A 26,783-nucleotide genomic window follows, 5' to 3' on the forward strand; every position below is an offset into this window, starting at 1 on the left:
CATAGCCAATATTTTTAAGGTTAATTAATAAATTCTTCATCATAATTAAAGTCGTACACTCACATATTCTTAGTAGTTAAATGCATGAAATGGCTGCATCTACACCTACTTAATTAAAGAGTGACATATATCGTACGTTTTGTGATGGCTTAAAGATTTAATATATATATATATATATATATATATATATATATATATATATATATTCACTCTATTATTTCCGCATAGTATTTTTTTTCTTATATATATTTATTGACTTACGTTTACTTTATCTTAATTTAATCAAGGGAATTTAATATTATATATTCTTTTTCCTTCTTATCAACAAACATGCCACAGGAACAGTTGTCTGGAATGATTCAATAATAATAAGTGATGGAATAATGAAATAAACTGATATGTTTGGAATCATGCTCCATAATTTACTATTTGTTTCTCAGTTTTCGCCAATTAATATTTTTTACCGTTCGTTTTTTTCCCCATGTATTAATTCATCTCCATAAAATCGTCAACTTATTAATTTGTATTCTTATTAATAATAATTAAGCATACAAATTAAAAAGTTTGGGGTGGTTTCTTTCTTCTGAGCGTTCTCGCTTCGTTGGCTCCAGTTTATAACATGATTACATTCTAAATGAAGTAAATGATTGATACTCATGAAATCATGAGAATCTTATAACTATGCAAATTTGGTATTGAAATATACTATTACATTTGTTGACATATCTTTGTCTTCATATGTACTATATACTTTTGGTTATAAATATAATGCACATAATTTAATAATAATGGCTGTGATGACTGATCCACTCATTTGTGTCTGCATATACTGTTTCATTTACCTTCATGCATTTCTACAGCTTCTACATTAAGTTCTAATTAATATGGGTTTGACTTCAATCATTCCCAGATTTTAGTTACCCACCAACATTTCGATTGATGTTTCAAGTTGATTAAATCTCCATCGTTGCTACTCTTTCAAATTGTTTACAACATGATCATATATCTTTATTTTTTCATCTGCTCCAATCCAGTTAATTACCTGAGATGTATTCCAATGCGATTCTTGGGGAAGAAAATAATAAAGGTTTGAGAATCGAAAAGACAAGAATGATTATATTATGCATCTGTGTTCTTTATGATTGGCACCTCTGCAAATTCTATCAACTCTATGCCCCCCTTAGCTGAAGACCTATTTACATAGTTCTAACTTCTAAGTTCATGAAGTTACTAGTTCTTGATCAAAACAACTAGGTAGAACTTGCTAGTTTCATCAAAGTTCAGAATCCCAGAAAAAGCATTAATTGTATGCTCTTCCTAACAAAACTGAAAAATAAAAGAAGCTAAGAACTAATTATGAATTGGAGGGTTCTTTTTTGCAGGAGTGTAGTCCATTGTTGTCAAGTCACCAGTGTCTTGTTCCTGTTCCCCTCCTTGGTTTACCTTAACTTGATTTTCATGGCTCTTTTCTGCAGAAACTGGAGCTAATTCATCCTTAGTCTCTCTTAAACTTCTGGCTGTAACCAAAAATCAAAGAACAACCAAATTATACACTCAGATTATACACATAGTAATTGTATTGGTTACTGGTTAGAAGAGTAAAACATGTTTTTACTCCAATTGATACTAATTAATGCAGTTCTAATTTTCCTTTTTTTTTAAAGATAGTTCTGGCTACCCAGTTAATGATAGTCGAAATGTTACCATTAAATGGGACAACATCATTAAAATTAACAAGTTTTAAAAAAAATTCAAAACAACACGAAGTTAAATTTAGAACCAGAAAAATGTAATTTGTAAAGACGCATATGAAAGTAAAGGTACCTGTAGCATTAATGGAAAGAAAACAAAGGAAGAGAAGAGCAAGGAGAAAGAAGCGTTTGGTGGGTAACATAGCCATGGTAGTTGAATATGTATGGAATTGGAGAGAAACCTTGAACTTGGTTGAAAATGTTCTGGTTGGCCTCTTTTTATAGGCAAAAATAGAAGTTGTTTCCAATAGGATGTGAAGACATGTGATGCACTGCACTCTTGAGGACAAGAAAAACAATGGCTACAATTTTGGTTCAAATCATTGTCTCCTGCTCTGTCCTGCCTGAAAATGACACCCTTTTGCTTGGGAAAGAGGATCCAAGCTAAGACCATGAATGGCTTCGTTAACTTCTTATTATTTAGTTGGCACCATGAATCTATGAACACTTCGCACTTTGCCATTCGTTAATCAACAAAGATCTGCAACCTAAAAGAAAGTAAATAATTCTAAAGTTAAGGACCAGTTTGATAAATATACGATTTTTTTTTCTTATAAGAAGAGAGACTCCATTCGTATATACAAGTACAAGGGACTTATTAAATATGTACTTATAACAACGAAAAGATAATCAACTTGGGTTAGGTTTAGAGAAAAAGGGTTTAGTTCTTGTAATGGGCAGTGGTTTGAGTCAAGTTATGACTTGTCTCTAAATTTTGCTTATAACAGGTATTTACTTATTTTTATTTTAATCCATTCACTATTAAAAATTTTCATATTATATATAAAAATTTTATTGTAGATTTGTTAAAAGAATTTGTAAGAAAATATTTTTTTTACTATTTATTTTTTTAATTTTAATTAGCAGGTAATTCTTTTGTGAATAATTATTTTCTAAAACATTATAAAATTCGTAAGTATTTGCTACAAAATTTGTTGCGAAAAGTATTTTATACAAAATATTTTAACAAAATTTAATAACAAGTTCCTGCAATTTTTTTCTCATAACAAAATTTATAAACATTTAAAAAAAAATTTAAAACAAAATTGACAGAAAATATAACTTTTTTAATAATATACTAAAATCACTGATTTTTTATTTTGATTTACGATATTATTAAATCTTTTACAGGCGTGATCTAATTGAATTCATAATGAATTTTCACTTTCTATTAATATGGTTGGAATTTCGAAAGTACTCACACTTAGACGGGAATGATTTTTCGAAACAGAATTATACATGTATGATATTATATAAATGGAAAATGATATTTTAACTCACTCTTTTTGACCTACTTTTAACTCATTGTTTCAATTACTATTGGGTTATCTTTTTTAATTTTTTTTAGTGATGTGATGTGATGATCTAATGGTAATTAAAATAATGAATTAAAAGTGAGTCAAAAAAAATGAGTTAAAATATCATTGTCCTATATAAATTAAATGATAGTTTCTTACAATTCTTAAAAGTGAATAGTTTTGACATAAATTAAATTATAAAAAAATAGTTTAAAAATACTGACAAAAGAGTTAATAGGTTGGAATCTTTAGTAGAAAAATAAAAATATTAATATTTACTGCAAAAAATAAAATATAACTAGTTGGGTGTGAGATAAGACGCATTGAGATAGAAGTATTCTGTTTTTCTTTAAGTTTTTTTTTCCTAAAGTTTCATTGGAGTTATTTTTCAGATTGCAACTTTTTTTTACTATTAAAATTTCATCATTTTAAATATAATTCAACCTTCAAAATTAATTAGGATGATATTTGCACTTGCTCATATATATATATATATATATATATATATATATATATATATATATATATATATATATATATATATATATATAAATATATATTATAATTCAATTTTATTTTAAGTTAATGTATAATTTCTAATACACTTTTATATCGATAAATTAAATATTTTGAGTGTAACACTAAATATTTATTGATAATAATCTAATACAAAATGTATACTAAATTTTGTTAAGAAAAACTTTGGTGTGAAAGTACGAAGTCATATTTTAAGCCTATAACTCGGTATATAAAAAATCAACAGGTTATAAAATGAGATATTTATTTATATATTATACTTTAATTTGATTTTAAGTTGATGTAAGATATAATGAGTGATATATGATAGTGGAGATGTTTATTTATTAGGATAGATGAGAGCGGAGCATTAGATTAGATTGGATCTTTCACATCTGGAGACTATTTACATCATATACATAACTAAAATTTTAATTCTTGCCATAAGTTTTGTCTATATGTAATATGTACATGTTCCAAACGACAATGTCTGAGATAAAGAAAAACATCAAAGCTATCACCTTTTTCTTTCATATGTTTCAAGAACATAAAATTGGTGAATTTTAATTTTCCCTACATATATATATGTCAGCGTGACGCAATTTGTGAAATTTCTTCATCTGGTATATGTCTATAAATAAATAAATAAAGAGACGTTATAGCTATGTTATTTTAGTACTACTGTGTAAAATTAGGTAGGAAGTATCTGAAAAAAGATTTGGATTAATTATTTGAGCATCATCTACTTTTGAATTCTAATCTTAAAAATTGTTAGTTTTGATATTTTGAGTATGAGAAATTTTGGCAGATATTTTATGTGGCCACCATTTCCAGGTGAAGAATCTTGGTTGAGTGCAAAAGGTGCAGCGTAAGAAATTCAGAATCTGCATTCATCATCGTACTAAGCACACGGCGGTTGGAGTACCACATGCATGGAGTGGTTGATATAGATCCATGCATATATAGAGAGAGAGAGAGAGAGAGAGAGAGAGAGAGAAATTATAAGGATAGAAAAAGAGGAAGAGCTTCATTCAGTGAAGGCACTCTCTTATCATTTCCATTAATCATGCATAGTTCTTGACTAAACAAGAAAGGAAACAACATAACGAACCACAAAAGATAACCGACATTGATGGGGGCTATTCCTTCCTTTTCACACAAAAATCACGTGCCAGGACTCATTGTGGGGCTGCATTGTCCCTTAATTGCTTCTCAATTAAACATCAATTTATATTATTCATGACAACTATCAGAGACAAAACACTGATGGAAAACAAGGATTACCATTTAATAAATTAATAAACCAAGAGATATACCCTTTACCTAAGCAATTACCCATAAACTAATGTTCACAATATCCTGTTAATTAATATTCTAAACAATTCAATTACTTTTTACTGTAATTAAATTCTTTATTAACAACTGTAATTAAATTATTATTATGATACTGATGTGGAATAGGTTGATAAAGGGAACAGATTTGACAAACAATAACAGTAGATCTTCTTACTATTTAGGTTGCTAGCTATAGTTTTGATCGTAATAGAAACAATACCTAACCCAATAAGATATTATTTTAAGAACATATTTGAAACGTATGACAAAAAGAGGATATGTTTGATAATGCTTTCCCATGCAGGATCACTTGGTGGAACTTCTCGCAAAAGATCACTTGATAATGTTTTTACTCCAAATTTTTTAAAGGGTTGTTTTTAGTTTTAAAATGCTTTTTATATTTTGCCTTCTGTATTTCTCTTCTATTAACATGTTGTTCTCTTTGAATTTGATGGAGTGATATATAAGTCACTAACGCTACAAAATTGTTTAGGACTAAAAAGCGAAAATTAAGAGAAAGAGTACGTAATAGATAAATTCAATTGTATTGACATGTCACATGATTGTTGTAGATATTAGTATAATTCTACCAAAATGGTAACAATATACAATACCATATATAGTACCCAATTCTCTTTTTTATTTCAAAAACAAAAATGAATTTCAAGTATTTTTTTTTTCCTTCTTTCTTCTACTCCTCTCTCGTATAATCAGATATATTATTAAAAACCAGTTTATATGTTTGAATCATTTAGCTACCAATTCACAAGTTGGGAAGGAGTGTTTCCTATTCTAATGTGATCTAAAAAATATGACTCATTTCAAATAGGGATGCTTGATAAATAGATATAGGTTAGTGAACTAACGAATTGGCTCGTAAAAAGATAGAAAGAGAAAAAGTTTAAAATTTGTATTTTATGAAATTAAGTTGACAAATTTAGTTGAAATATCTAAAACACATTAAAAATTTCACTTAAAGTTAGGTTGAATTGGTAATGGAGAAATTAATATTATAAAATAAACTAGCAACAAAAACGAATATTACTCCGGTGTCTAAACGATTAATATTATTTTTATATCATTTTTTCAAAATTATTTTAAATAGGTTTGTTCATATCCAATTTATTTTGTCCTCTATAAAGAAAAATAATCACCTTCCCAAATATTTGTGTGATTTCATATAAGAATGCTTAAAGATAGAAAACAAAAGAAAAATATATATATTTTTTTAAATAAGTAGTAAAACAAAAAAGTTTTATCAATCTAAACTAATTAAGATCTTAGTTTACTATTTAAACCCTTAAGATTCATCAAGTAACGATAAGTTTGAATAAATTTATGAAATTATTGATTCAAATCCCAATAATGATTTGCATCAAGAAAAAAATTTAAAATTAAAAAATGTGATTTTAATTCTTATTCTTTTATATAAAGTTGATTTTAGGAAATATATGTAAAATTGATTTTATTAACTTGGAAATAAATTGTCATTTAGCATTAAACTTAAATATTAAAAATATTAATGAATGTTTTTAAAAGTTAAAAGAGTAATTTACTAGACGTCGAGTAAACAAATTTTCAAACAAAGATTGAAAAAAAAAACACATTTTGTATTTGCCAGCGTGTTGGCTTTGGAATATATAGTTTACAGTAAGTGGTTTAGAAAATATAATATAAAGTAAATGGAGAATGAAATATTGTTTAATAAATAGGTTTAAAATAATCTGTTATTCATATTTTATAACTATTATTTTTCTAAATTTTGTAATTCAGCGCCTATTTTTCTCATTATTAAATTACACTTTGTGATATAATGAAAAATAGATCAATAAATCAATCATAATCTTGAGTTCGATAAGTTCCTAATTTCCCTACAATTAGTGGTATTTTTATTCTTTTTTTAAGTATTTGAAGTTTTATACTTCATCTTTATGAATTAACTACAAAATAAAAAAATTTCTGGATATTTGAAAAAGTGGAGGTGAATATTTAATATAGGTTGAAGTATAGAACTTTCTCTATTTAGAAGTCTATTTAAAGAGAAATTAATAATTTATATTTGTACAATTAATTTGTTTAAGATGCATCGAAAGTGTTACGAATTTTATTTCTATGGATTTAAAATACATGGAATTTAATATGATTAAGCTAATTTTAACTATTGATTGAATTAATCTTATTTAGCTCGAGTTATTCTATAGTTAAACTTGAGTAGAAAAATATTTGATTGCAATTACAAAATCATGTGAGATCATTTTTCATTTTATATTTTATTTGAGCATTAAGCTAACTGCTTAAATAATATTCTATTAATTGATGTGACATAACATTCAAACAATAATATTTATCACATAAGTTATGGTTTGAAGTTTAAATACTAGAGATATTAAAATAACTCTCTTATAAAACTCTTATCAAAGTATTATTGAACACTCGATCAATGAAAAGTCGAGGTCTTGAAGTGAATTTTTGAAAGTTTGTGACTTGATGAAATAAGCCATGCTGCCATACCTATGATATGATACTTAAAGTGACGTGGGTTAATGTTGATTCTTCCTCCACTTGAAGTTAAACACTTAAATGTTTGTTTGGTTGCTCAAGCAAGAAAGAGATCAAACTAATTTTCTCTCCTTTAAATATATTATCACTCAAGCGACACAACTTCGTAAATGACATGAAGTATTGCTAGTGATGGGTTCAAACTTTGAGCAATGAACCTTCTCCTATCTAATTTACATGTTTTTAAGTGCAAAAAGTGTTCTATGTATTTGATCGTGTGTGCCAGTGTGTGAAATTATTGAATTAAGATATATGAGGAGCACATATACATGTATTATGATGTTTTTGGATTGAGAAAAGATTGATACTTAGATGATATTGTGGCTAAAATATGGTTGTAGTATTAAGTACAAATACTCATTAAGCAAATAATACAATAACATAACTCACAAATTAAATTATCAAATTGTGTGAAGTTAAAAGAATTTCTTGCATCAAACTTTATAAAGTAAGTACGGGAAATGCCTTGACATTGAAAGTTAAGGTTGACTTTATAAAGTAGGTTAAGCATGTTTTAGTCTCTGAACTTTTATGAAATATTAAAATTCGTCCTTATTTAAAATCTTGATACATGTTGATTCCTAAATTTAAAAAATGAATGAATATAGTCTTTTTAACCTAATTACATTAGATTTTTTTTTACGTGCCAAACAGATTTCCCAGTACATATTGAAGTGGGAATGTGTTAAACATTGTAAACAACTCAAATACTACCATAAAAGACATTTGACACGTCAAAAACATTTAACGTAATTAGGCTAAAAGGACTGTATGCATCCACTTTTAAAGTTTAAGGACCAAAATGTATTAAAGTTTTGGACATGGACGAATTCTAATTTCGCGTCAAAGTTCACAAACTAAAAACATACTTAACCTAATTACCAATATTACTTCTAATTTGCCATATATTAATAACTAGTAAGGCATATTTTTTTAATCAACAAAGTCAAACTCTTCCTATATACAAAAAACTATCAAACATGCATAACTATAACCTAAAGAGTTGAGCTCTTCCATTTAAGATAACAACATATTTTACTGTATGAAGCAACAAGTTGGCAGACATCAAACGCCATTTAAACATAGTTTCTATTTGAAACATTCATACAACTTATATATGGTACAAACAAGCTTTTTATTTTGTATCTAATGTGTGTACATGTCCCTTCCTTCCATCCTATACTGGAGTTGCTTGTATTTTTTTTCTTATGCCAAACAATTACTTACTATGTCCTTGCACGAAAAAAGATTGCAAACATGTGTATTCTTGTAACCCTCTATGTCTATTTTCTCTTTATATTGTGCCCCTCTTCTTGTCCATTATTCTTCGATCTCTCTCTTTAAACTCTTGAAAGTTAATTGTTATATATACTTGTAAACCTCCAACAACATTACATTATTATGCAAAATCAACGATAACTCATTTAAAGGGATTCATAACTTACCCTGCTTCATTATCCCAATACAATGCTTTGTAAAAGTCTCTTTTCCAAATAGAATACATTAAATTTAAACTGCTAATAAAAAAAAACATTAAATTTAAACCACCTTATCTCCTCAATTATGTTTATCTCTAAATTCATGCCAGACTTATCCCTTTGAAGATTCTAAACATGTTATAGGATTTAAGCATTGATTCAAGTACGAGAAATTTTCTTTTGGTTCTTTACCTGTAATCTATGCCCATGCATGTAACCGAATATCTCTTAAGTATCCACTCTATCACTCTTAAAAATTATATTGTTCATTTTTTCCATATTATCCTAACTATAACAACCTTTATACATGTCCAAACTTGGTTCCCCTCATTGTTTAGCATCAAAAGGCTAAATTGAACAATGCGATGTGTACACCACAAAAAAAAATCATATTATCAACGAGAGAAATTCGTTCGTAAAATAGAATTTACCAACGAATTTTACTGACAACAAAAATCTATTGATAAAATAGAATATACCGATGGATTTTACTAAAAAATTTTAAAATTTTAATTATCGACAAATATTTCTGTTGGTAAAAGGTGTTGGTAAAAACCAATGCAAAAATTTGTTGGTAATGAATAATTTTCATTTCTAACGGAAATAACCATCGATATTCGTCGATAGAATGGTTCTAGCTTTAACTTTGACCATGTGGTGGTAAATTCCGACAGTAGATTAATCGGTATTATTTTTTTTTTGTAAATGTTCATTGGTAAATCTGTTGATAATTTTGAATTTTTGAAAATCTATCGGTAAATTCATCAGTAATTGAATTTTTCAAAATTCATAAATTCGTCGGTAATTGTACTTTTTAAAATTTGTCGATAAATTTATTAGTAAAATATGTGTTAATCTTTCCACCAAATATGATGAAATATGTGTTATAAATTAAATGGATAAAGGTTATATGCATAAGAGAAGAAGAATAGGAGAAGAAGGAAGTAGTAGCAGTAACCGTGGTGGCAACGAAGGCAAAATCAATGACGACAACGAAGTAAGAGGAATAGGAGAAGGAGCCAAAGGTGGGAGATGCAGCCATGAGAGTGGCAATCATTACAATAGACAACGACAAAGGAGGAGGAAGAGAAAGAGAAAGAAGAAGAAAAAAAAGGAAAAAGAAGAATAGAAGGAAGAATTGGAGGAAGACCAAATCACTATATTTACCAGTAGATTCTACCAATGAAAGAAGATATGAAATAATTACCGAAAAATATTTATTGATGAATAATTACCAATGGATTTACCAACAAATTTTTAACCATCATAAATTACTGTTAGATTTTTAACCGTTAGAAATTACCGACAATTTTTTTACCGTTATCCGTAAATTGTAGTATATCCACTTTCACTGCCTTATGTCCTACCTTTACTTCTCTCGTTTTCCTATGTACTTATCTTATCCCTCCAACTAAATCCTCTATCACTACTAAGTATAAGAAAGGAGTTATGACCATCCAACAACAAAAACCATGGCTAAAAAGATAAAAGAAGATGAAGCCTCATGGAGTAAGACTCTATATTTGAAGAGTAAAATACAAAAAAAAAAATAATCCTTCCTTTTAGTCTTATACAAATGTATAGAATAATTTTTAGACTTTGTATTTTGGCCATTTAGCGAGAAAGTTTCTAGATAAATCAATTGTGTAGTATTATAATCAATTAATATAGAACTTGTTCAGTAGAGTAGATGTTTTGGCTTTGAAGATAGATTTCTTTAGTGACCATGTCATAATGATCAAAATGGGATTTCATTTGGGCTAGCTTGGACGTTAAGGAACCCTAGAATGTTTACTTCTTTGTTTAGGAGAGCTTTAGCTTGCATTTTGGACATGTTGCCAACATGAACCTACCAACTGGTCAGTCACATTTGAATCATGTCTAGTTTAGAGCCTTTTTCAGTTTTGGATTTTCAAATTTCTCCCTCTCTTTTGTTGAGTATTTAGTTAGCTCCTAAACATATAAATAGAGGGCTTATCCTTGTAAAGTAACTTGGAATTGATATAAAGAAACTATGCCAAAATTATAGTTCTCTCTTGTTTTCTAAGTTCACTAGGATAGTCTCTTTGCTAGACTTATTTCTTAGACATTTTCCTTAAGAGTTGGTCGAACCTCTCCTAAGAAACCACTCCAACCCACTCACCAAACACATATAAACGTCAATTCAATTTGCTTCCACTTCCAACATACTAATTCATCACTATTTCAGCATGGAGAACCTTCAGTTTGCCTAGAGCTAGTTTCCATCAAGCTAGGGGATCGCCTTGTCTTAAATCTTTGATTGTTTGAAATAATATTTTAGACTATCATTGACAAGGACAAAAATAGTTGATGATTCAAGACATTCATTAATCTAATAGGGTCATTTTGACAAAATCCCAACCTTGGCATATATTATAAAACATGTTATCTTACTGAATTGTATACTTTTTTCAAAGACAAATTTTACAATAACACAACTTCCATTTTTTTTTCTAGACTTCTTAGATTACTTTATTAGCTACTAAAACATTGTCCATCAAAACCTTACCCTTGATGAAAGCCAATTACTTTTGATAAATCACTTTATGCTTTTCATTATAATGGACAAAATCTTTGATATTATCTTATATATAGAACTAATTACTAGGACATAATTAATATAAATCTTTTGGAAGACATCAAATTGTAACAAATCACTCTATTGTTATAAGAGATGCAATGAAAATTCTTACAATCTTAAACTGTGAATGAGATGTAATTGTCTCATAAGTTTTATATCCATGTGTATTGATATAAATAACATGTGTGTGATTTAAATTATATAGGAAGAAAGATACAATTGATTGAAATTATTTTACCTTTTGCATTTGATATTGCATTTATGATCATACTTGGTTTAAGAACATATAATATTGTACGTAAGGATAAGAGTTACACGACCATTATGAGTATTGTAGTTTACTCTAGTATTTTGAGACTATATGTGCCTATCGAAACTTGATATTGATAATTTACAAAAGAACATTATAATAATTGTATAAAGAAATATATATATATATATATATATATATATATATATATATATATTCTTATATCAAATATGGGTTAAACCACTGATAACAAAGAAATCTTACCATTTTATTGCAAGTCTCAGCCATTTGTTAATTCATTCTTATTAATAACTTTTTAAGATTGAAGCAAACAAGAAAAGAAGTAGAATTAAAAAATCAATAATAAATAATTGTTTTTTTTTTTGTTTATTTCTTCTAAGTTCATATTTTATTATTATGTTTTAACATGTAAAGAAATTAATTGAAACATAAGAATAAAAGGTTTGATGAATGGTAGGTATTTAGACTAATAACCTAACTCCAACAAGATAGAAATAGCTATTTCTGAAAGAAGATAATTTTAAGAATCAATTAGATCGTAATTAATGTTTGAGTTCAATGGAAAGGGCGGATCATGTAAAGGACAGGGAGGGTCATGGCGCTCCCAATATTTTTGAATTTATTTTTTAAATTATATGTATATTTTTGAATTTTTTTAAATTATATTTATATTTTTGAAATTATTTTAAATTATATATATCTTTTACATTTTTTTAAAATTATATGTAGTATATTTTAAAAATTAATGGAAATTAAATTGTGTGACTTTTTATTTCTTTTATAAAACATAACCTTTAATCTCAACAAAGTTGGTTATCTAGTTTTTTGGTCTGGTTCCGATTTTTGAAAAAGTTAATGCAATTTAGTCATTTTCATTAAACATTAGACAACTAGACATTTTTGGACAAATAAAGAAACAAAAAAATAATAATTAAACTAAATATTTATTAAGATATTTTTTATTTTTTTCTCATTGTCTTTCTAGTTTTTCACTAATTGTATTCATCTTTCCTTCTCATATGTTTTCTTTTTGTTTTTGAAGAAAAAAAAATTAGACACAAACTCATTATTATTTTTGTCCCGATTTCTCATTTGTTTGCTTTCTTTCTTAAAGAAAAAAAGGTAACTCTCTATTGTCTTATCTGATAATAAAATATTAGTTTAAGAGTTATTAACATGATTTTTTATCCCACGAGCCTTTTGCAAATTCATTTTTTTATGAATATATAAGAAACAAATTGTATTCTAATATTATTTTGAAAACAAATATATATACAGATGGAAAATAAAATAATAGATTTATTTTTTTAAAATGATAAAAGGGAAGTTATTCGTGAATATGAGAATAGATACATTCTACTTCTTCATACTAGCGAACACACAAGCGTTGTCACGCCTTTGTGTTTGCATTTTTTAACTTTTATAAAGATTTGAGTTAAGATCAATAAAGAAATAATTAATTTTTAAAATAATTGTTAGTTGTTAATTAGAAAAAGAAAATATCTGTAACAATATATAAAGAGAATTCCCTCTTTTGTATTCACATTTCATAATACTAATTTTACCCTTTACAATATAATTATTTATTAAAATTTTTGAAATTAATGGTTATTTTTACCTATTTTCTGTAAAACTATTTATCTTTTTATCTTTTTTGTTATTCATTAACAATTAATTTTCTATTCATTTCACTTTATTTTTTATAAATATAAATTGATTTTACATATTAACTTAATAACATTACATTATTATCACCTACTAACATACTATTATTCATATCTAAGAAACGCATACACAGGAGCGATAACGCCTGTGTGTACGTTAGTATATTAGTATACATAAAAGAGGTTTTTAGAATAGTTGTTAAAGATAGAATATGTTTTTAAAATAACGGTTAAGAAGAATTTTTTAGAATAACGGTTAAAGTGAAAATATGAAATGTGGACACAAAATAGGGTATCCTCTTTATTATATATTACTAGCGTACACACAAGCGTTGTCACGCCTGTATGTACGCATTTTTTAAATATACCTGATATTAAGTTAATATATGAAAAATTATATTTATTAAGTTATTAAGTTAATATATAAAAAAAATTATATTTATTAAAAATAAAGTGAAGTTGAAATCAATTTCCAAACAACTAATATCCCACCAATACTTAGATAATCTATTTGTATAATACGTCTATATTATTTGTAAAATCTTCTTATCAATTTCTTCAAACTCTATGAAGTAAATATTAAATAAAAAACGAATAAATACATTAATATGTTCTATATAAAAAATGTTAACACTTTATTTAAAAAGAAGATGTGCCTATAAAAGAAGAGGATTTGTAAGAAAATATTGTGCTACGATTTAGACCTATATTATTCATTTATTGTATCTTAACTTAGTGCTGAATGAGAGACTAATATTGCATAAAATAATTTACAAGTGGCATGAAGTGCTTTGAACCTCGAACAAAATCCAACCAAAAGAAATCGAACATATAAAGAATTTGCTTTAATTAATCGCTTCAAAGATAAGAACTGAATACGCTAAAGTCAACCTTTCCTTTTGGCAACCAAGATTTTCTCATCATTTGCATCTTCACTAACAGTGATTATTACCACTTTAGAACTTATTTGTTTAGTTACGTTATTTCATTCTGTTAATTAATGGTGGTTAATATAAAGTAGAGGACATTGTAGAATATTATATATTCAACACTTGTACATTAATTCCAACATCAATAGTTGACATGTTAGGCAGAAATTCCAAACCAAGGAAGGAATTGTGACTAGGAAGAAAACCCAATAAAGGTAAGAGGGTAACTTAATTAAGCAACAAGAAGTTGGGTAGAGTGTGACCATGTCTCAAACCATTGTGCATAAGGGTTCCAGGGTAGGGACCAGTGGGTCACATCCTTGGTTGAATCGAAACGCGTGGACTCGAGCCACGTCGCGAGCATCACATGCATACAAAAGGAGGTCATGGTTTTGTTTGGAAAAGTGGTCCCAACTCACTTTTGGTTCATCACGTGATGCCATGCAACTTTGCATTTGCATGTTAGCATGTGGAAAAATTATGATTCAAGGTTGCTTGACTCATGAATGGTGAATGAGACTAATACCTTTAACTTGTCTTTGCTTAGTTGGACAAAGGAGAAGGGTTGGAGGGTACAGAGTCACGTGCTTTTGTTGCTCCTCTACCTTAACACTGTCCCTCCCCATAACTCAACTATTAACCTCGTCCTTTCCGACCCTTCTACTTTCCGACAACCATGTTTCCTTTCAACAACTTAGGGATGCACAATATCTTTACCAATCTCCAAACTTTATTCAACTCTCAAAAACCCATCTAAATTCTCCTTCTGTTGTTGCTTACCAAAAAAGATCTTCAATTGTTATAGGTTACCAACACAAACGGCATAGGAGAAGGATCATCATTCATATACATCACTGCTCCTCGTAAGTGTCCTCTTCTAAATGGGGTCTTGGTGTGGGTTGATATTGTGACAAAACTTTGTACCATAGCTATACTATGGTATGTCTTGTGTAGTGTTTCGCTTTTATTGTTCAATAATATTTTCTTTTTCTGCTTAGACGTACAACAAAAATATGGAGGGAGAAAAATGTTCAAATAGTAGGTCACCAAATCTTATCACTTGATCTTCTTTTTTCAATCCAAAGACTAAGATTGATTCATCAACTCAATCACGTTTCTTGATAGTCACATCCTTCTTCCAAACCTATCGGAATGTACACAGTGTCAAAGTTAATGCAAAGCTTAAAAGAAATTAGAATCCAAACAATAGTGTATCTCAAGGAATTTTTTTGATAACAATATAAAATAAAAATTATCAATGAGTAGATGATTATAGAAATCTAGATTGAAGTATATGCAAGAGAGAAAATACATTCCACAAAATAATGGATTCCTCTTCAAAAATACAACATTTCAACTTGAGATCAATCAAATACACCGAAATAGCCGAAACCATATAAATACGTTTTTTAAAAAAGTAATATAGAATATAAGGATTGATTTTTCATTTTCTTGACAGTGCAAATCTGTGACCTTCTACATGTAAGCAAAAATAATTGATAGATCATATGTGATTGAGTTGATAAAATAATCTCAACTTTTGAGTGGGTTAAATTATGGAACAGGACATGATGTCTAAAAAAAGGAAATGAAAGAGCTTTATAAGATATAAATAGAGGAAAAGGATACGATAAACTTTTATAGGAGTATTATTCAATGTTTGATGTTCGTCAAATAATATAATCTGTTAGAAAGGTAGTATATATATATGCCATCATATCACAAAAAAAATATAAAGTACATAGTTATCATGCATTTAATGTTTTCAGGAGATTAGACAATAATATTACAATGATAACCATGTATAAAAATCACAATTATTAAAGCAACTCTTTAATTATTTTTAATTATAAAATAATAATCCTGGTTCTAATTTGCCATTTTAATGTTGTTGGTATTAATCTCCATCCATTTTTCCTCAAATGTGTTCTTATCCACGCGACAATGCATGACATTGGGGGCCAAGGCCAGCAAAATTTAAAACCTTTTTTAATGTTAATTGTCTAATCATTGTTGAGGCCGTCATCATGATGGGCTTTTTTGAAATAAAAAAAACATTATTACTAGGACCAAGTTTCAGTTCTTAATAAACAATATTTTATTACAATTTTATAGAAACAGTAGTAAGATACACTTTTATTGGACGAGTTGAAGAATCATATTTATGGACTAGATATGTTATTTAAGAAAATAAAAAAAAAATCTATTATTATGTGTAAATGATATAGGTTTTAAGAGTCATAATCATTAGTAATAAGTTTGAAAAATATTTTAAATGAACATTAAGTTATATAAAAATTAAATAACTACGAAGTTAAAAAACAACTAAATATCAAATAGATCAATATTTACAAGTAATATGAATAATTATTTACACACGGATTTGTATTTGGTTATATAGGAAAATCTCTCTCTACTTTTAATTTGAAAATATAATAGAATATAGAATGGAAATGTAATTATCTTTCTCATTCATAACTTAATTAATTATTAAATATTTTTTTGAATTGTGTAAAATATCTTCAAGGTTTTATCAAATAATTAATTCAAAGAAAATTACTTTTAGAATCTTTAGCTCAATTTAATTTAATTTTTTTTTATATTTTATATAACATAGTTAGTTCTTGTCAGCTTCGAGAGTGGCAAATTCAACTTAAACTAAACTTGAAGCTTGTAGTTTGATTTAATCATAATTCATAATGAGCTTAAGGCCACAAAATTTATATAAACTAGTTTCTTACAAAATTGATGTTTCCTTTTAGAATCCTAAATTGAATTTGATTTCTTTTTTAGCCAACCTATAGTATAACTTCAAATTTTTAGAACACCTTGACTTTTAGCCTGTTCACCTTGATCTAACCATTGGTTCATGTAGGTTTAGTTAGAAACAACTTTTGCCGGGCTTACACATTTAGAACGGTATATTTTATATAATGAAAAATAGATAAAGTTATATGCATATTTAATCTCTTGAGATGAATCTTAACTTTTTTTTTATTGTTTAGTTAACTCAAAATTAGCTCGCATAATAATGAATCTATTAAAAGTAATTCTGTAATACAGCAGTAATTTAAAATATTTTTCTGCAACAGAACCCGAATTAGTGCATTTTCAACTAATATTTGTTTTGTTGTAATTGATTAGTGGATTGATTTGATTAGCATATACATAAGAAAAAGTCATAATCTACAAGGTAATAAGTCATCAATATGTGTTATTTTCTTTTTTTCATACGATACCAATATTTGCGGGATAATTTTAATCTCTACAAGGACACAAAGGCATAGGCTACACCCATGAAAAGCCGACTCCGACTCTAACAATAAAAATTATTTTAAAAAAATATATTAATTCTTGCTAACTTTAATAAATTGGGAAACATGATTAATTTATGTATAGCGTCGGTCTAGTTGACACAATACAATAAATTTAATGGTATCGGATGGCCGACACATATTAAGTGAAATTGTTTGCGTGGAATGGTCAATGCATATGTTTTAAAAATTTAAAAACACATTTTTATTGGGTTAACTTGGATAGAAAATGTTTCAGATTTCACTTTCCACCCTCATTACAAGCGTCAGAACCATTTCCCCTGTTTCATCTCCTTTTCCCCATTTATGTTTCCACCTTTTTTCCTTTGATCACAAGTGCGAGGTTTCTATCTTTCTTCCAAAACATGAGCGTGAAGAGTTGGAGTGGGACTGCGACGAGTTCAACTTCTCCGTCGAACAACGAAAGCTTCAACTTTCTATATGAAGACGTGCGACAACGAGCGCAACTCTACGAACCCTTTTTTGTGCAAAAGTGAAACAGGGGAACTACGAACAAAGTTCATAGAGAGCGCATTGTGAGTCGCTCCTTTCTCTGCAAATAGCAAAACCTAGACATTACGAGGGGTTTGGGTCGCACTAGGTGAATTTCTAAAGCATCCAGGTTAGTGATTGAACCCCATTTACTCCATTATTGATTAAAGCCCGTTGACTAAGTAATTTTTTGGTTCAAGAGTTTTAGGTATAGGGGAAGGATTTTTGGCAAGCTAAAATTGTGAACCTAAGTGTGTCAACTCAAGGTTAGCTATGTTTTGATTGGATAGTGAGGGACCTTCTCTTTTAGTTTTAGCTTGATTTTCTTCTTTCAAGTGTGCATATGATTTAATTGTCCTCTACAAGCCCTCCTATAAGAAAAAAAATATATGATATCATTAGTATGGGACAAACACCTAGGAAAGTATGATTATGTATATATATTCACAACAATAGATGTAATAACCTTAGTACACCACTGAAATATCATTCATTTAAGAATAGCATCTCATTTCATAATATATTATATAATCCTAACTTAGCATTATAATTGATTTTGGAGGTATGAAGTTAGCCAATTTGTCATCATGTTTTTAAATTTAAAAGCATGAACAAGATTAATGTCAAGTCAATATAATATGCTACAATATATTATTACTTTTCATAAATATCAGACATGCATTGTACTATGGGATTGATGACACAATTCACATTGTGATTGTGATTGTATTCACATTAACAATTCTGAGCTCTTATATTTATGCCTATGTCAATGGTTCAACAACTTGTTACTTATAGTTTTTATGTTGAAGCCCACTTCTATGAAGTACTTAGTCAATGTTGCCTCTCGAGCTATGTCATATATTTGTGAATGTCAATGCTTTTGTGGCTGACTTTGATATGTTTTTCAAATCTAGCATGTGTTTCTAATTATGCTAGTTTTCACCACGATCTTTAGTGAATTAGAAAAATAATGATATAATGAACTCTAAAAACTTATTTTTCATGTTGTATTGTCTCTATGTAGTAAAGTATGTTGTATGCCAATTTAATTTCAAGTACTTAGTCAATGTTGGCTCTTGAGCTATGTCATATGTTTGTGAATGTCAATGCTTTTGTGGCTGACTTTGATATGTTTTTCAAATCTAGCATGTTTCTAATTATGCTAGTTTTCACCATGATCTTTAGTGAATTAGCAAAACGATGATATAATGAACTCTGAAAACTTATTTTGCATGTTGTATTGTCTCTATGTAGTAAAGTATGTTGTATGCCAATTTAATTTTGGGTACCCTTGCTGTATAACTCTTAAAATCTTTTGCAGTACAAAATCATTTTGGAAGGATCTTGATTATGCAATAATTTATGGAAGAACGAGATAGACCTAAAAAGGTAGAAGATGCAAGTATTGTTGTTTTTTTTTTTTTTTGCCTGGACTACTTGTAAAACATCTTGTATTTGTATTATGTTTATTTTAGACTTGGATGTATTATATGGGACTTGAATGTATCTTGGACATGGATGTTTATCTTTCGACTTGTATTATGTTTAATTAGCTAAAGTAACAAATTATAGGATGTATTAAATGATATGCTAAAAAAATTCAAATTCATAATCAATTAAATGATATGATGAATTAATGAATTGGATTGAATTGTATTGAAGTGGACTATAGCAGATTGTGGGATATGTTGGTCTGAAGCAAGTTCTATTTTTCAAAATCACTAGCATTTGCGTGGGCTAGGCCTACACAAAACCCACACATTATGCATGGGCTTAGCCGACACAAACCGTTTCAAACATGGTATTATATTTGTTTTATGTGTCGGCTTGGCCGACGCAGAGGAAATTGATTATTATATTATTAGTGTTGTTCATGTTTCCATCGCGGGACCAACACCATCTTGTTAGAGTGGGCTTTGGCCTTTTTGCGTCACAGTTTCACTTACGTCAAACGACAACATTCTTGTAGTGAGTGATGGTTGTGTAGGCTTGAGAAAAAACCCAACCCGTGCAAAACCACTTTGCCTGAAAAGAAAAATAGATGTGCGGGTCGGGTTTTATGGATTGGATTAGACTGAATAAAAAATTTCGGATTAAGATAGGTTTAAACGATTGAGTAAAAAGTTTAAAATAAAAAGCCATGGATAACCGACCCAACTTATATATTCAATTATAAAATCAAAAGTTTCACCCCAAATCCTAATTCTCTATCATCACACTTCCATCTCCAGAGTGTTTCCATCTCAAACGGCTACAACTCCATGTCCAACGACTCCATCTCTAGCGTTTCCATCTCTAACATCAACCCTAACTTTTATTCTTCATACACGAGAGGTTGTGTATGGAAATTGATCTGCACAGGGCAGTGGGCGAACACTAGATGCAAAGAGCAAAAATTATGATTAGTGGTCCTTGCCCTTGGTGGCTTCTGTCACTTTCGTTCAGATTTTGTTTTTTGGATTTTTTTTGTGTACATTCAGAGTGTTTCCAACTCCAGCGGCTACAGCTCCATGTCCAACAACTCCATCTCTAGCGTTTCCATCTCTAACATCAACCCTAACTTTTATTCTTCATACACGAGAGGTTGTGTATGGAATTGATCTGTACAGGGTAGTGGCGAACACTAGATGCAAAGAGCAAAAATTATGATTAGTGGTCCTTGCCCTTGGTGGCTTCCGTCACTTTCGTTCAATTTTTTTTTTTGGATTTTTTTTTGTACATTCAGAGATATGATTTTGAAGATTTTTTTTTGTAATTTCGTTGTTGATGCAAATACAATGTTCTTCAATCTAAGAAAAATCTAGCAAATGCTTTTTTTCTTACATTTGTTGAACTAGTCCGCATGTAACCGTATCTGATTTCATTTGTATCTGCATAAATTGAAAAATAAAATGGTCGGATTAGATATAAATATGTTAAATTTGGGTTGTGTCAGAGATCCGAATCCGATCCAACACGGCCATTGCTTAGCCCTAGTTGTGTGAAAATGGATTTAAAAGAGAGTGAGTGGATGAATTTGAGTGGATTTAAAGGTAAAGTTTGGGTTGTTTATTTTAAGTGATTTGGAGCTGAAAATGAGTGGATTTGGAAGTGAAGTTTATGAAAGATTGTAAGTGATTTGACTGATGTGATAAATAAAAAGAGTTTTAATAAATAGTAAAGAAAGATTACAAAATTGTCTTTGATGTTAAAAGTAATATGAAATTATTTTTTAATGAGTTAAGATTATTTTTCTTAAAACTATTATTCAATAGTTTTGAAAAAAAAAATAGTAACAAATAAAAAATACATCCCATTTTGGTATAAAAAAATTAAATATTTAGATATTAATTATTAGATTTAATTACTCTTTTGGTCCTGTTTTCGTCCAAAAATGTCAAGTTGGTTATCTAGTTTTGTTTAGTCTCAAATTGGTCATGATTTTTAAAAAATTGATGCAATGGCCCCTTTTGTTAAATTTCTTGAAATGGATTAAAGATTTTTCATCAAAATTGAAGTTGTTAATAAAGATGGTTTGCAAAGTTGGTGTTAATAAGGATGGTATGCAATGTGGATAAAAGTATGTTGAAATTTTGTACTCATTTTTCACATCAATAATAATTCTAAAAGTTGTTTTTTATTTCTAAATATTATTATTATTCTTAAACACCATTAATGATTATTGTTGTGATTAATTTAAATAAAAGTGTGAAAAATAATTAGCATAATATATGTTGTATAAAACTATGAATACTGTAGTGATTTTCCACCACATACTTTAAAGTCAACTAAAAATATTAAAACACATTATGGATTTGCACATCAGTAGAGAGAACACGATTTATGATACATCAAAGTGAAGTCTCTTCATTCATATAACAAGTAACATATTCCAACAATGTTGTGTCGACATGCCCATAATACATTGTGTATGTGATTGGAGTGAACAAAACAAGTCATAGCAGTGTTTGAATAAGTTATCATCCCCAATGTTCATTATTGATAACAACTTAGTAATTTGCACTGTACACGAATTAGGTTGTTTGTCCTAGTAAGGAGGGCATTTTTTCATTCAATAGCTGCACGTTGGCAGTTAACAAGGGCATACATTTGTTTGTCAAGATCATTTGCTTCAAAGCGCCTACATATTGTGTTCCATGTAGATATCATAGTAATAAATTTCATACAACAACATACTTTAATTTAATGATAGCATTATAAACAACCACAATTAAGTACATGAAGCTACGAGTTTTCATAATCTCTCCACTATTGATTTGTTATATAATCCCTAATATTACAATCAATCCTATAGTAATCTTCACGAACTTGAACATTTGTGGTATCTTCCTATTATCTTCCTATTGTTCCATCAACTCCTGATCAACCCCATCAATTGATGTGTCAGTCCAAACCGGGTAGGAAGTTGTGAAGAATGCAACATACTAAAACTATATTTGTCATTGTTTTCAAACAATAATGAGGCTCACTTCCACTTGTTATAATAGGGAATCATTTTTTTCAAAACATTGAATGTCCTTTTAGTGACACTTCTCAACGACGAATGTCGATGATTAAATAATTCGCGGGAATTTTGTGACCCTATTCGTGCGTACTCTTTAAAGTGATATCTTACACTTTTCAGCATAAATCCAACATTCCCAAGATAGTATTTTCCTACAATATTCACTACAAAAATCATGTATATCGCGACATTTTTAATATGGTAGTTAATTAAAATTGTCGTCTTTTGCAATATAATATGTCAATTTGATAACCGCCAAAATGTACATGTATAATATGGCATTTGTAACCACCACCTTTTATATTGTCGTACTGTTATTTAAATTTGTGTCATTTTGAATTGCCACTTTAAATAAAACATTATTTTTTCCATTTTATGAAATGATTTCCCATTACAATTTTGCCTAAGTCCATTTATTTATTTTTTTAAATATGTTCTCTCTCTTTACTATTTTCTTTTCTCACCCAACACTCTAAACACCCCCTAACTTAGATTAACTTTTCCAAGAGTCACTGAAACCCTAGTCACTCAAACCCCTTAAAAGTCACTTCATTGTCACAAACCTAGTTATTCTCAGTTTGCGGTTTCCATTTGGGTTCCTAGAGTCGTCCGTCTCTGTTTGTGTTTCCAAAGTCGTGTCTCTATTCGTGTTCTCCTTTCGGTATCTCTTGGCATCTCCTTTCGGTCTCCGTTCACGTGTCCATTCGTGTTCTCCATTCATGCTCCTACTTCATCGCATTTTGAAAAGGTTTGTGTTTGAGGGTTTTTTACTTTTGAATTGAAATGATGTAATCAAGAATATTTAGGGTTATGTTGGTCGAATATTTGCAAATTGGAAGGTTATATAACCATCAATTTGTTTTACATGTAGGCAAAATTGAAGACATTGAAGGTGTATGACATTGACGTTGTTATAGGATTGGTATTAACAGAGGATTAAACTCTTACAAGAGTGCATTTGGAGTTTATTGTCTTGACATTGTACATGCCTTTTCTTTTTGTGTGCATCTAGAAACTTTATAAAGGGTTAAATTATATAAAAGGAAGTTAAGCAAATTATATATCTTTTAAGGTTGTCTCCCAATGCTCTTTATAAGATTTATGCATAAACTGAGATAAAATGTTTACAAAATAAGCAAGATATGGTCTAGTCATAGACGAATAGATTAATCTCCCAATGAGTCTTTGATAGGGTTTCAGGTGTTTAAGAGGTGTTTTAAAAGCCAACACTAGTTTATGATGTTGTTCCATTCAAAGATCCACAGGCTTGACACCTAATAAACTTGTATCTTCAATGATTTCAATGCATATTTTTGTTGACAGAGCTAAATCTCCTCAAGATTACGGGCTACCTCTAACCCTAAAAAATATTTAAGACTCACAAGAAAGTATGAACCTAAGTAAACTTTAAAATTTGTCATGGTTGAAATATTGTTCCATACAATAAGTTAGTCATCAACATACACTAAATGTAAATACTGAATAATTTAAATAGGATTGGGAAAAGCAATAATATTTCAAGACACTGACCAACTTAATAAATCAACAATGCAAAGCTTGTTTTAAGTCGTAAGATGACTTTTTCAATCTGCAAACTAATTTTGGGTCAATCTTTTAAAACCTAGAGTAACTTTCATATACATCTCTTCAACCACATCACTATAAAAATACACGTTATGTACATCAATGCGCTACTTTTCAATTTCCGCCACGACCATGAAATTATTGTCACCATTGTTGCCATTAGGACAAAATTGTCACAATAGTTTATTTTCTCTCTCAAATGATGTTCAAATATAATAAATTTTACTTTCATATGCTTTGGGATCCTATCTGGGTGATGTTTTATTTTGTATATTCATTTACTAAAAAAACTTTTTTTTTCCATTAAGCCATCAATATATATGCATTATACATGACTCTGCTACCTAAATTAAAGAAAAAATATAACACCAAAAATATCAATCAAACAATGTCCATATATAAATATATAATTACACCCATAAATTAAACAATATATCTCTAAATAAATAATTAATCATATAAATAATATCTCAATAGAAATCACAATAAAATCATTTTATTGTTTTCCCCCTTCTAAATTTACATTTATTGTAACAAAAATCATGGAACCCCGTCTCTGAAACCTAAATCCTAAATTTCTAGTTGCAATTTTCTTATAAATATGTACTTTCATTTCTTTTTTTTTCCATCTTTGTAAATAATATATCAGCAAAACTAAACAGGACGTTACGCTGCACCTGGTATTTTGTAGACTCACTCATTCTCAATTGTATACTTCTTTTTATCTTTTTCAGAATACGAAATTAACAATGCTTAGCTAACATTATATTTTTTTTTATCAGATACGCTTCTATTAATTGTAATAGTCTTGGCCATCTAGTCACCATAATCACCTCACACCATCACCCCTATTATTTCTGTCACCATTGCTATGTTACTCTCATCCCACTAATATTTTCTATTTAATCATTCTCAATACTGCTATCATGTTCTTATCACCATTTTTTGTTGTTGTATAGTCACAACTATCAGTATCACCACTTTGTTGCCTTCACAACCAACATTATATAGACAATTATGAACACAACACTGCTCACATTTCTAATTGTCTATTTCCGTATTCTAAATAATTTTATTTTAATTTCTAAAATTATCTAAATACTATTATATACATTTAGTTTCAATAATTATATTATTATTTCATCCATACTTTTTCTTAATGTTATTTGCTTTTACATTCTGAACCAAAGCTCTCAGTATGTGTATGAAAATTAAATAAATACAAAAGTTATTCCTTGTACAAAATATGCCTTTAAAATTCAAGGACGGTTCTGTTTCTAAGAAAAATTATACAGAAACATGTATTTTTATTTTATATCAACCAGAATATCTTAAAAAAAAGGTTTAGTTGTAAGCTTAAGGCCTCATAATTATATGGTTCATTTCACAAATAATATTAATTACCTTATATTCCTATTTCTCCTATCATCTTAGTTCGCTGCAACTCCTATTTTATGAAGGTAATGTAGTTGTGTAACAATACTAAAACAAATACTTTGTTACTATTAAATTTAGACACAAAAGGTTAAAATTTAACAAAAAAAAACTTGTATTTTGTGTTTGGATCAGGTTTGAATAATTTAAAATTGGTATAATTACTGATTTAGTTTCCTAATTTTTTGTTTAGTTCAATTTGGTTTCTTGGTTGGTTCAATTTAGTACCACAATTATTTAAAAAGATTTTTGACATTTTCTATTAAGTTAGAGTTAATACCGTGTACGTACATGATACGTGTTGAGCCGTGAAAGTTTTTAATTTTTTTTTTACATTTTTTTAATTTTTTCTTTTTTAATTTTTTCTTTTTTAATTTTTTCTTTTTTTTCTTTTTTTCGTTTTTTTTTAATTTATAAATTTTTTTCTAAAAATTTATTAGATATGGGTAAGGGTATATGTATTACTCGAAGTTTTCAACTAAAAATAGGGATGAGAATGAGGATATACATATCCCTGTCCAAATACTCGTTCCCGTTTAAATTACTAAAATATCTATAATTTATTAGATAATCTAATATTAATATATATATATATATATATATATATAACGAAAGGCATATACGAACTTAATTCTAAGAAAGATAATTCTTGGATCTGAGAAAGATTATAACATTTTTTAAGGAAATAGCGGAACAGTAACAAGCAATTATTCCTTCATACCTCGAGTTTGGGTCATCATAAGCTTTCATATTAGAATGTAAAAAATTTACATTATATAGCAATATATAAGAATAGATTTAATAAGGTGTAAGGCCCTCCTTATTTTCTGCCTTTATTTTAAAGGCCGACATTTAATCAGTTGGTCCTACAAGCTGACCCGTAAGGTGTCAAAGACCCTAAAGCAGCCAAAACACTCTCATTCAGCTCTCACTTTGCCAACAACCACCTTACACTCTCCTTGAACTGTTTTCAGAAGCTCTGCGAGGGTTTGAGTGAGCTCTCCTATTTTTCCCCTCCGTTGAACGATTCCCTCAAAGTAAGTTGAGCT

At 28.6% G+C, this 26,783-nt stretch overlaps 1 protein-coding gene across 1 annotated transcript; it reads right to left on the reverse strand.

Annotated features, from left to right (window-relative positions):
• Positions 1-1,082: 1,082 nt before the first annotated feature.
• Positions 1,083-2,115, reverse strand: LOC114164686 (protein GOLVEN 2). The gene is made up of 2 exons (XM_028049433.2): positions 1,825-2,115; positions 1,083-1,517 (listed from the first exon to the last, which is right to left on the reverse strand). Exons 1-2 carry the CDS (start codon positions 1,898-1,900, stop codon positions 1,351-1,353), a joined length of 243 nt encoding a protein of 80 aa, XP_027905234.1. The 5' UTR covers positions 1,901-2,115; the 3' UTR covers positions 1,083-1,350.
• Positions 2,116-26,783: the final 24,668 nt, after the last annotated feature.

Source organism: Vigna unguiculata, chromosome 9 (genome assembly GCF_037176805.1).
Source record: "Vigna unguiculata cultivar grain cowpea cultivar isolate G323 ecotype 2 chromosome 9, ASM3717680v1, whole genome shotgun sequence".
NCBI lineage: Eukaryota > Viridiplantae > Streptophyta > Magnoliopsida > Fabales > Fabaceae > Vigna > Vigna unguiculata.

Coding starts and splice junctions, on each gene's coding strand:
- LOC114164686 (XM_028049433.2), bottom strand. CDS start 1,900: ATGGCTATGTTACCCACCAAACGCTTCTTTCTCCTTGCTCTTCTCTTC. Junction 1,518..1,824: donor TCTTTCCATTAATGCTACAG/GTACCTTTACTT, acceptor TTTTGGTTACAG/CCAGAAGTTTAAGAGAGACT.